This window comes from Acipenser ruthenus, chromosome 15, assembly GCF_902713425.1.
Source record: "Acipenser ruthenus chromosome 15, fAciRut3.2 maternal haplotype, whole genome shotgun sequence".
Taxonomy (NCBI): Eukaryota; Metazoa; Chordata; class Actinopteri; order Acipenseriformes; family Acipenseridae; genus Acipenser; species Acipenser ruthenus.
The window spans coordinates 26761708-26774690 of NC_081203.1; the positions used below are offsets into that span (position 1 = coordinate 26761708).

The window sequence follows — 12983 nt, forward strand, 5'->3', positions numbered from 1 at the left end:
AAGTATTGACAAACAAGGAATATTTTTTTTTTTTTTTACTACCAACAAAAGCAAAGCAGTACCATGGCTAAAGTGTAAGAGAAATGATCACTCTTGTGGAATGGTTTTATTGAAGTAAATTAATAATTGGAATAATGAGCACTAAGGAAAATGTATACTGTATGGAGAAATGGGATGCATGTTTTTATTGTATTTTATGCATAAACCACCAGACCAAAAGCAATACAAAAATGAACTTAGCTACCCAGTTTCAAAATGCAAAAGTTGTACTGGGCTATGTTCTCCCAAAATGTACAGCCACAATATTCCATTTTTTACTTCCACAATATCCACCTTTAAACGTGCAAACGTCATCTTAACTGAAGAAGTGCTCCAGGAACGTGGCCAAAAGACAGTCCTGAGGCAGACTGTCTAATCTGTAGGCAGTTATAATTAATGAACAGCTGTCCGTTCAATACATAATGTACGCTTAGTACTGCCTTCCAGATCGATAAACATCAATGATGCAGTCAGTGTCAATATAATGGAGGCAGCTGCCAAAAGTGAAAAGCAGCATCAGATTGGTAGATTAGCAAGCTGGTTTTTGGCAGGTTATACAGGCAATGCCTTTGCTTCTGGAAATCTGCAGACTCATTAATATATCAGCCTAATTCTTCTCCAACGTGTTTCATCATTTCCAGGATACAGCGGATCAAACTCAAGAATACAGTATGAATGTATACAATACAAAAAAGCAAGCTATTTCGGTTCAAAAGAAAATTAAGATTTAAATGTATTTCCATTCATCATTCAGGCATTCTAAATTTAGCAATGAACAGGATCTATTCAATGGATCCAAATGACTGTATATATAAACACTGCGGTTGTTTATCTAAATAAATAACTTCAGCAAGAAAAGTGCCCCTATTTTATTGATCTAAACAGTGGCTGTATTAAATTCACTCAAAATCGACCCGTTACAGGAATGTATTGATAGAACGTCATCCACATTTCCAAATAACGATTCTCCAAAGTGAACTGTGTAATATCTATACATTACTGACAAGCTGTGCAATGTGCTTGATTTATGTACTTACCCTCATAGGTCTTAGGGGGCAGCAAAGCAAGGATCTCATAAAGTCTTTGCCTAAAGAGCATAGCTATAATTTTCATGGGATTCCCATATGCTTTGATCAGCGAAGGCAACCTAAGAAAACATATAATGTGCTCATTACATGCTAAAGCACACATTTGTATTAACACAGCAATTAGAGTTAATCTATTAATTAAAGTCTTGGCGCCAGCTAGAAAAAGTACGACGGAGCATTTTGTGATTTTCCCCAAAGTTTCTATTCAGGGTAGGTTTGACAGCTAGAAAACCCCAACATTCTCATCCCCAGTGGATATTCTGATCTATACAACATAGGAGAGAGATAAACAGAGCACTGTAGTGGATTTAGTCACTGTTCCAGACTCAGTAATGCAGCTTTTTAAAATACTTTGTGCCGGAAACCCACGATTTGTTTAACAGGTTTCAAGGGCACCAGTAGACAAAGGCTTTCAAAAGAAATTGGCAGTGCTTCTTAAAATGACTCAGGCTTCTGTTTCAAGAATTAAACCCTCTTGCATTCAACACAGTTTGAGCTTTTATCCAGTAAATTGTGAGAAAGCAGGCTTTAAAAAAAAAATCATTTTAAAATGGTTTTAATAAAATTAAAAAGTGTGTGCTTTGGCCAATTTCAACCCTCAAGCCAGAAATGGAAGTTAAATGATTTTCTATCTACTTGACATGCATAAAAAACACAAAGAATAGTCATCCCTCCCTAATGGCAACAAAATACTGAGGCTTGCTCAGTTAAACAACAACAACTGGAAGTAAGCAGGGGTGGTCAAACATTTCCCACAGGGTCAACTGTTAGAGTTGTAACCCTCTGGAAGCGAATCAAACACCATCAAACAGACACAGCAGTTGTAAATACAATGCCTAAACACATATGCTGTGAACTTACTGTGTTAATAAAGCTACAGCACAAGAAAGTGGTGGCAGAAGTCTCTGGATGACATCATCAGTAAGAAGATCTCCACAGTGTGAAACAAAGCTTTTCATTGCTGGGGAAAACATGAGAAACAACAACAACATTTGAACAACACTTTGCAGGCTCTCCCCTGTGGGGACTGACTGTACTGGAGAGGCAGGATTAATGGAATCTCCTTTTCTCTCAGCCCATGAGCGATAACATACCCATCAGCTGAATATTAATTTCTACAAAACTGAATTATTTAAAGGTTCTGCTGTTTGTCAAATTTCTACATCGACGTTTAGAGGCTCAGATTGCTGTAATTTAACATTGTAGTCATGTTCATGTCATGATTGGTATAAAGCCAGCTATTCTATTTTTAGATAGTTAAATGTTTATTATGTGCCTATGTACACTCAATAAAATGTTATTTTCACAGAACTGTAGATTCTGGGAGGGAGACACAATATGTTAGGAAATGTATCTGCTAAAGTGATATGCTGAATAAAATAACTAATTTCAACCTGACCTAGATTCTGATAACTGCCCAACTGGTTATCGCAATTCCCATACCTAGCACAAACACAACTGCATAAGAGGTTGTCAAGACATGGTTAAAAATGTATGAAAACACACTTATCCTGACAGACTCGCTTTACCAGCAATTGCCACCTCTTGCCAATTACACGGGGAATTGTACTGTACTGTACATACAAGCTCTCGTTTTATTGGAAAACAATGTTCACTAAATTAAAATAGTATTACATTGCCATACTCTATGAGCAGATGTAACATTTGTTTTTTTATTGGAATGTGTGTGCCGGGCTGGTCATATCAGCATTTTTATGCAGCTTGGAACATGGTGGTATAACAAGAGCATACTTTACACTATTCCACCTCATTAAGCTACTTTGCTTACCACACAGTGCTCCAGCACGGCCTTCCAAAGTCACCAGCCATGTAAAGGAATCTCCCCGGCTCCTCTCCGTGTCCAGGTCCTTCGGGGATTGGGGAAAGGCACACTTCCACAGCAGCAGCATTCTCGGAAGATGATGATGAACAACCGCAGGGCCTGCAAATCCCAAAGGACACATGAACCATAAACTCCCAATAAAAATATGCTAACTGTATTACACTTTGGCCAAAAACTGCACAGTAATTCCAGAATTTAATAAAAAAACTATTTACATATGATGCACCACATTTTTTATTTTGAAAGAGTGGAAGGATCCTAGACCCTGTTTACGGAAAATCGGTTATTATTATTATTATTATTATTATTATTATTATTATTATTATTATTAAATGGATTACTATTTGATAGTAAAAATTAGTCTTTTACTGTCTGGGTAGCAACATAATGGGCACAGTAATTAAGTATTCAAATGAGACAACTTGTATATAGTCCATAACTTACAGTACATAAAATTACATATGTATGAAATAACTTACCACATACCAAGAGGCAAGAACATCTAGTTTATGTATAACATTTATTGACCTACCTAATGTCATCAGTGCAGACAACAAAAGCCAACCAGCTTGTACCCGATGAACTGAAATGCGGCTGTTTTGAGCTGCGGATCGAAGCAGGTCCTCCGCCAGCCTAATCACCATCTAAAAAAAAATATTAACGTCACGAATAAATATCAATTAATGTAAACAGCAGTTACTTCTTCGGAGGACATGTTTAAGAGGACAAGGGGGTCATAAATAAGTAATTGGAAAACAGATTAACATATGTCACTAGAAGTCTATTATCAACAATCCCCCCTCCTGTAAAACTATTGAGCAGAGCATCAAAGACCCATTACCTTGCCCTTCCCGTGTGGTATTCCCAGGGGACACTGCTGCACCGCTCCCAGCAGAGCTGCAATGGCCGCGCTGTAACCTGACACTGCTTCAGGACAGGACTTGAGAGCGCCAAGCCTCTCCAAGCAGCGATCCAGCAGCACAGAGACGTGGGAGGGCAAGGCCACGGCAAGGCAGCGCAAACACCAAGCTGCTGACAGTCGGGCTGAGGCACTGGGGTGGAGTAGCACAGAGATTACCGTGTCCAGGACACCTACAAGAGAAAAACAAACGTTTGTAACCACTGCTGTAAATACAATACGAGAGCCATCGGTATGATCAAACAGTAAAACACTATTATCTACAGCCACAGTAGGTACATGTGGAAATGTAAGGGTGCCAAATGCACAAGGGGACAGACGTGTACCTCCAGATTGAGACATGAGAGACATCAGTGATGTATATTAAACTCTTGTATAACATACTTAAATAGAGACGGGTGATTTCAGTATATCCTGGTCGCCACGGGAATAAAAAACCTTAACTGTACCATTTCACAAAAATGAATACCCACAGAGCTTTTGAAATCCCCAAGTAATATGTGCTTATTACTGTAACTATCAATATATGTTTAAGTATAGGTCTGAACTGCTTTGGGTAAAGTGAACCAATGTCAAATGTCACTACGTAGATGCAGTGTATATGCGATGTAGCCACACTGTCTGTAGCGGAATTAATAGACATCAACTGTAGAAAACGTCAAGAGATTGATATTAAAACTCCTGCTGAAGCAGTGCAGTGCCGAGTATTGACTAGAGTTCCCAGAACCCAAAATGATAAATGGAAGCCAGTTACTGGCCACCACCCAGCTACTGAAGCAGAGCCTACCTGCCAATGCACAGCCCACTATAAGCACAGCACAGAACTCTCACAACTAAGCAATAAAGCCAAAACATCAGCTCTATAAATAATTAATCAAATCAATATTACAGGGCATCGCTGCACGAAGACAGACATTCAAGTTAGTTTATAACGTCTAAACAAAAGACCAAAAAGTTAGAAAAAGGCAGTTATATAACTTAAAATACGTGACCAGAAGTTAATGTCATGCTAAAAATCAAGTATTCCTCCTTTTGAAAAGGTTTCAGTTCCAATGTAATACAGATCCCTTTTGCAAAACACAAAATCTGAATGTATCTGGTAACAGCAATGCCTGTTATTTATTTGAAACTATTAATAGTTTGATTGTTTACTGAAGGTTGATACTGTGGAGTTTTGAACCTCTAGTATTGTCTTGTGAGTTTTTCTGAACAGGCTGTAGAGTTTGCAACAAAACATTTGACTTACCATTGCTGTCTGCTGCGTTACACGCGTTCCTGAAAGATCTCAACATAATCACGATTGTTTTTATATTTTTATTCACACGTCCTTATTCATAAATAAGTTTTGATGTAACACCTGCTATCATTGGAGACCCCATCTGGTCTGGTGACCCCATGTACTGGCGTGTGTCTTCAACTTACATACACAACATACCTGTGTTAGTATCCTGCAGAAGAGGTGCAGCAGTGGTGCCCAGACCCAGGATGAGGCTGCCCAGCTCCTGCAGCGCACACACAAGCACATGCTGGCTTGCAGATACATCCGTCGTTCCCACTCTTGTCTCTATGTTGCTGTCGCTCATGGCTGCATCTACCATTTAAAAAGACAAGATAATGGAATGATCACTCAAAATGTTACTAGGGAAAATCTGTCCTTCAGATGCCTTAGTTAACAGAGAGAAAGATTACAAAGGATTGCTGCACCTAAGGTAATAAAATAACAGGTATGTATTGATCACAAGGGAAACTACTGAAATGTTTTAATCACTGCATCCATTTGGATAACCATCACAAACAACTGCATTATTAAAAGGTTTCAAAATGTATATATTTGAGTGTAAATTATTATTATTATTTATTTCTTAGCAGACGCCCTTATCCAGGGCGACTTACAATTGTTACAAGATATCACATTATTTTTACATACAATTACCCATTTATACAGCTGGGTTTTTACTGGAGCAATCTAGGTAAAGTACCTTGCTCAAGGGTACAGCAGCAGTGTCCCCACCAGGGATTGAACCCACGACCCTCCGGTCAAGAGTCCAGAGCCCTAACCACTTCTCCACACTGCTGCCTTAAATCTTGGACTACCTTGCCTAAGATGGGTATTTTAGTTTAGCGCTCACCAAGGTCTGTGAAATTCGTGTAGCGTGTAATTTATATTCCTTTCAGCTTCAAACAGAATTTCTGGGATATTACTAAAGATTTTGAAAACACTGCCTTGTGTTAGATTTCAACCTGCGTCCAAGTGTTGAAGGAAAGGGCCTTAGCCCAGAATGCATTCCTGTTTCTCAGGCTCTGGCATTCATGCCGACACAATGATGATCAATCAAAACCAAAATAGCCTCTTTCCCGTACCTACAGCTTTCTTTTGTTTTCCTACTGCCTGGCAAATCTCTTTGGCAGCTGTGATTTGTGCTTTCTCTCCGAGCAGGGCCCCCACAGTGGCTCGCAGGATAAATGAGATACAGCGTCGACAGCAGATAGCATCCATCTGGGTCTGCGTTGCTTTGGGATGGGAAACCAGCTCCAGGATGTGCTCGAGTAAGGTAGAGAAATTCCTTTCCAGCCACTGGCCCCCGAGTGTTGAGATGAACACAACACAGGACTACAAGGAGTTGAAATACAGTCAAACCCTCAAAACAATTAAATATGCAACATGTTTGTAGTCCAACTAACAACATCACATTAAGTTTGAGTTAGTAACTTGGTGAAAATTTCTTGGCTTGCAAATATCACATTTGCCAAAGGGCCCAATTTTTATTAACATTTAGCTTGGAAAAATGGTGTTTAATAAAATACAAATCCATTAAAATTAACAGAAAGCATGTAAATCCATTTCAATTTTGTTAATGGCGTTTTAATGTGCTTTTTCCAAAAATGCCTTTTCCCCCCCAGATTACATTTAATTGAATTTAGCCCCTAGTAGCTTTAAAAAAAAAATGGTCAGAAAATGCTTTCTGGTGTTACACGACTTTTCAGAACAGCTACATACAGTAAAAAGGCTTAATTGCAAGCAGACTGCAGTGTGTAGGTTACAGCTACAACCAAGAGAACCCTTTATTTTTCTAAAGAAACAGTTATACAGTACAATGTGCGCTTAGATGCTCAAATCAGTCCTTTTGTATGCCTACTGAAATATTCAAGGCACAGTGCAGTAAACAAACACACTGTAGATGTGGAACATGTTGACAAAATCAAGACAAAAAAAAAAAAAAGACTGGCACTTTGTACAAACCACCCAGCAAGTTATGGGTTAAGACTGAAGACTGAATGCCGACACATTCTAAAAATATCTTCCTCATGGATGCCTGCACTTGCTCTGAAAGCATCTGCTCTGCAGGCGAGTTCATAAACAAATGGCAGTCCTTCGGCACCACAAAAGCTCAGGAACCAACCTGAGTTACACCGATTCTGACGTCCCTGCTGACTGAGCTGGTCCCCTTCAGCATATCTCCGCTGGCTCGCAGGAACCCAGAACCCCCGCGGAGGAAACCTGTGGCCAGGAGGTCCATGACATCCTCCAGGGAGCTCTTACGAAAACTTTGCCTTGGGCCTGGACGGGGGAAGATCATGGGAGAGGGGAATGCAGTGAAGTGGCTGATATCACACCCGCACATTAAAATCACAGTACTAATGACAACGACGACAACGACAACAGAAACAAAGAGATACAGCATTTTCTTTTTATTGGTAGTACCAATAAGCCCCAATAGACGCAATAAACTGTATTTCCATACATTCAAAGTAAAATACAATTACCATAAATATAATTCTGAATTTGAGACAAATGGGAGTCTGCCATTTCTCAAGTACAGTGGCCTATTGCCTACTGCCTAAAAAGCTAAAAGCTGTGTCACCTATCTGAATAGCATTCTGTAGTACTAATCACACTTTAATTCCCATTAGCCACGAGGGCACAGCTTTGCAATTACATCTTGTTCAGATAGCTGCTCATTTTTCAATGTTCATTTATTGACCTGAGATAAGAAAAGAGAGACCATGGACCAATTCCTAAGTCCCAATTCTCTGTCCGTCCAAAAACACAGTGAATTAAAATTGTTCTCAGTGAAAGGGTCAGGACTCTTAAGTAGTGTTATCGTCTCACAGTTATAACAGGTATGTAATTTTTTTTTAAATGTTTTTTAAAAAAATGTAAAAGTATGTAATTTTACTATACTCATGATATTTTAACTTCAATACATTAACAGAAGCCATTAGTTATCAAAAATACTACTTTAAGAGCATAAACAAAGCTCTTTTTTCTTTCTCTTACCTGGAGCTTGCTTGGGCACTACAGCTGTAGCAAGAATTGTGCCTAAAAGCTTTGAAACTGCCACCCGCACATCATAATTAGAGCCCTCAAAGGCCTTAAAGCACAGTGTAGATACATTCTCCAGCTCAGAGCTCCACATGAAAACAGCCTCGTTTTGAAGTTCAAAGAGACACTGTGGGGGAAAATGTGTATTAAATAGGGGAGTCTAAGGTGGTAAGGAAATTACAGATACTTACAAAACCATTTATGCTACCTTTACCCTTTGGATCATGCTACAGTGAAAAATAATAAATAAATAAGACATGCTCAAATATTATATGGGAAAGTCAGTTTGAAGCTTTAACAGGACCAGTTTAAATATCAAACACTGCAGTGTAATGTATATAAATCATTAGAAAAGCAGCATATTTTTTATTTAACAAACAAATCTTCAAGCCCTACAGTATCAGCAGAAATCGGCACAGTGCTTATTAAAATAAGTGCTGCAGAAGACAACCCCTTGTTCAGCTACTGCAAGCAAAACTGGCTCTCATATTACTCCGCAGTCTGCATTTTCATCTAAACCCAGGGGAAGGCATTTTCATTATTCTTTGATTTTTGCTGGGTCTCAGACTGAAACTCTCAATGAATTTCGGAATTGTTGCAGCACCTGATTTCATAGGTCAAATCTTTCCATACTGGTAGCTAATTCAAGCTGCCCATCACTTGTATTGGTAACCTCGTCTTTAGCAGATACATGCATCTGTTTTAGTGGCATTCACTTACGTGTATGTATTGTACACAACACAGTATGCTGTACACAAGTACAGATAGTAGACCAATTGAGTTTTCAGCACAGAAACGATTTCCTTTCAGTCTATGGCGATGTGGCATGTTATGCCATGGCATGGCATACCTTAGCAGCAGCACATCTAACTGCCATGGACCGATCAGTCAGACAGGAACGAGCAGCTTTGTAGATATCTCTGTGACACGGTACAGCACTCACTCCTTGACCACGAAGAATCTTCTCCAAGCTCAACATAATCTCATAACGGCCCTGCGACTAGCAGAGAAGACAGAAGGATTCAGGAAAATGGAAGCTTATTGCTAAATTCTAGAGATCTAAACATCAGACATGTACCAGGACATAGATTTATAGATTGTCATGTTTAACAATTAAATCTGAAGTTTTTGAGGGTCTTATTCAAGTTGCCTTTGTCAATCAGTTGTACAGGACAGGTGACCGCTTAATTCTGATTTCTGTTATTCACTAGATTTGTTTGGTTGGAAAAATACATATTTGGATTCATCTTTGGACACTCATGGTTACAATATTCACAAATAGTGAGAGCTGTATTATTGGCATTTGACCAACCCATTCAATTCTACTCAATGCTGGAGAGAATACAAAATCTCAGGTACAAAATTATGAACACACCTGCTAAAAATGGCCACCTATAAGTTACCTTGGATCAGATTCTCTACAAACTAAATCGGCACACATTTATACGAATGTAAAAGAAATCCAGTCAGACATTTTGGAGCAATTGTGATAGCTATATTGTATAGGAGGTTAAAGTTATACACAAATTCTTAATTTGTCGTTGTTTCAAGTCAATACAACAAATAGCCCCAAAATATACAACCACCACCAACACACCAAGCATCAATCATCAATTTATCTTTGGACTGCTCCCCTGGAAACCTTACTTATATTGTTTGATGCTTCCCTATTTCTGCCTCTGTCACTTCTGCTCTAGTGCTGCAGTGTCTTTTCAGTGGCTATATACTGGACTGCTACACGTGGGGTTATAATTATTTATCCTAGTGTAAATCAAGTATTTCAAGACTAGAAAGTAAAAGGACACATACACTGATCCAATAAACCACTATGCATTCATCTCTCTCTATATATGATTAGATATACAATCATATATGATTACAAAATAGATGCATGCAATGTGTCATTTCTATGAAGTCCCTAGCCTTACCCAGTTCTACAGCTGGGTGGTGTAATGCATAGTTCAAGGTCAAGCAGCGAGTCGCTGGGTAATCTGGATGCTCACACCCACAATCAGCAGCCTTGGCTCAGTAGCTCGCACAGCTCCATAGTAATGTTTCCTATAATTTTGTACTCCGTGATTGATTCTCTCTTCCTTACCTCTGCACTCTTCATTGCTTTCAGCAAGTTCCCTACGGTGTCAGTGAAGGTATTCCCCAGCAACCTGCCCAGTTGCTCATACAAGGCACCCAAGCATGCAACTGCAGCACTGAAATTACAGTATAAAGTTTAATCAACCTGTCAGTCTACTGACATTTATATGACTGCAAAATAATAAAAAAATCTTTAGAAAAAAAAAAAGGAAAAAAATGTGCTCCTAAAGAAAATACTAAATAAGTACATTAAAAAAGCTGATGTTTACGTTTTTCTTAGCAGTGTCAACTTTAATAGAAAAATGTTACTGCTTTCAATACATTTTATTGCATATTTCCCCCGCTACATCCCTGCTGCCTCGAGTAATAAGGATATTTTGTGGTGGTTTATTTTTAATATGTAAAATAATTACAGTTCACAATCAATGTCTAGTTAGTTTCTCTCCATTGATAACTGAACTAGAAACAGATTCAGTGCACTACTATGTATATTTGGTTGGTCAATCTCAAATACATTTAACATATAAAATCAACACTTTACAGATGTCAGTATCATGAAAGTAGGTCACCAACATTGAGCTGCATGTAGAATAGCATAGCAAAACAAATGCAGAGGACTGTTTATGAAAAACAGACAAGTGGTTGCAAAGACAAAGCTTCCATTTCTGCAGCTGAGGTTACTAGGATCTTTCTCAAGCTGTAGCTCAAAAAAGTGTAAAATATATACAGATGTTCATTATATCTCTTTTACTGGGAATGTTAATCTATTGTGATTGTATATATATATATATATATATAATTTAAAAGTGCAGCCTGTAAGACAGAATTCAGCTCCAGTTCACATGCAATTAAAGTAATAATAATGGAAGTTGATCTGAATAGCTTTTCTGCTGCATTCCAACATTAGAACCGAAAACATTTCCACATTTCAGGTGGCAAAAGGTACAGTTTCCAGACAGAACTGTTCTGTTACAACATTCAGCAAAACGGATAATCGCTCACCTACACATGTTTAAAGCATTTCATATTGTACGGTTCCCCAAGCAATCGTGGGTTTCATTTTTGCTGTTATGGTATATTGTAATGCAATATAAAAAAATACATATGTAGGGTAAGCTCCATGAAATGACCCATCATGCTTTGAATAGGGGTACTGTTTGTGTAAATTCGGAGCAGCCCAGTAGATTTTTCAGATTATCACCCATTTTAATGAACACAGGTTTCTAGCAGCACCTATATTGGACTCACAGTTTGGTGGGTAGATAGCTGGGGGAATCATCCTTGCTGCGAATGATTTCATTGCATTTATCCACAGTTTGGTACACAGAGAACGTGTCCCCTACGCTGTAGAGCACTCCAAGGTTCTTGGCAATGAGCCTGCGGGTGGGAGGCCCTGGAGAGCTGTTCAGCAGAGCTGTCAATTGTTCCACAAGTTTCTTCTGTTTCTCCTTCAAATCAGCCTGTAGACACATGACCAAAGCACAAAGATTTTAAAAAAAAAAACACACAGTTAATACATTGACACTAAGGATTAAGCCTGGATGTTACAAAACTACACTAGACAGAATTTGGTGACATTGTGCATAGAGAGTACCAAAGCTTAATGTCAACTTACTGTAATACCCATAGTGCCAGGAGAGGAGCCCATTTTAAGAGTTCAGGCACTGCTGCCATCCTTCTCTAAATAATCTGGCTCATTGGCCACTAATATCAATTCCTTACTTGTTAAAGTCTAGCAGTATGTTCTGGCAGATCCAATGCAGGATTTGTACGTTCCTTGTATTCAATACAAAATCCTAGAGGAAGCCCATGAAACTGAGACTGTAAATGTGTCAGGTACATCTAGTATGTGGTAGGATCCTCGCTAACGCCGTTGTATGGACCAGTAAAACGCAAGAGCAGACACAACACTTTGCTTTAACCTAGGCTCAGTACTCAGGCACTCAGAGAACACTTAAAAATGAACCAGGAGAGTTCAGATGAGACTACGATGACTTGCAGAAGAGAAGCTGCCTAATTGATGAGACATGCCCAGCTCCAATCATGCAAACCTTGCCCACATTAGAGTAGTCCTACTTACCCTGTCAGCAGCAATTAAAAGTTTCTTTAGGAATCTCAGCCATTCGAATACAAACTCTGCCTTCTGATGCTCGCTGAGTTGACTGCAGACTTCTTCATTTAGCAACAGGCCATGGGCCAACTCCATTCCTCCCTCTCTGTGACAACAGCTTAACACCCAGCCAACAGAAAAACCAGGGCTTCTTACTGCTAATGCAACAGCATTTCAGCATCTGTAACAAAAAAAAGCTTAAAAAAATGCAATGCTTGGTTTTCTTTTAAACTCAGAAAAACTGATCAGTAAATGAAATGTGGAGATGAAGAAACACCATATGTGGAATTGTTTCTTCCAGCTAATGTTTTCAAGAACTCTGACATTTGGGATGGAAATAAAATGATTACTGACCACAAATAATACACCTCCAACACAGAACTATTTCTTGCCATTCTAGCTTTGCAAGAGTTTCAATATCTCAAAATCTGTTTCTGAAGGTCGCAGAGGACCACTGAAAACACTAGACACACTAGATAGTATCAATATTACAATGTAAGCTGAGCCATACTGTAGACAAGACGGTGTGTAACACAGTGTGAATGCCTGGCTGAATAATTCATGAGTCC

The 12983-nt window shown here is 38.9% G+C and overlaps 1 protein-coding gene across 2 annotated transcripts in view; it reads right to left on the bottom strand.

Annotated features, from left to right (window-relative positions):
* LOC117422320 (HEAT repeat-containing protein 5A-like) overlaps positions 1 to 12983 on the bottom strand; it is a 32752-nt gene that overhangs the window by 17479 nt on the left and 2290 nt on the right. For both annotated transcript variants that reach the window (XM_034905585.2, XM_034905584.2), the window contains exons 2-14: positions 12385 to 12595; positions 11553 to 11764; positions 10312 to 10420; positions 9064 to 9213; positions 8169 to 8340; positions 7291 to 7448; positions 6251 to 6500; positions 5325 to 5480; positions 3812 to 4062; positions 3503 to 3614; positions 2917 to 3069; positions 1989 to 2088; positions 1077 to 1186 (exon numbers count right to left, since the gene is read on the bottom strand). In XM_034905585.2, the coding sequence (XP_034761476.2) occupies positions 1077 to 1186; positions 1989 to 2088; positions 2917 to 3069; positions 3503 to 3614; positions 3812 to 4062; positions 5325 to 5480; positions 6251 to 6500; positions 7291 to 7448; positions 8169 to 8340; positions 9064 to 9213; positions 10312 to 10420; positions 11553 to 11764; positions 12385 to 12510 (2059 nt within the window). In that variant the 5' untranslated portion in view covers positions 12511 to 12595. The remainder of the gene's footprint in view (positions 1 to 1076; positions 1187 to 1988; positions 2089 to 2916; positions 3070 to 3502; positions 3615 to 3811; positions 4063 to 5324; positions 5481 to 6250; positions 6501 to 7290; positions 7449 to 8168; positions 8341 to 9063; positions 9214 to 10311; positions 10421 to 11552; positions 11765 to 12384; positions 12596 to 12983) is intronic.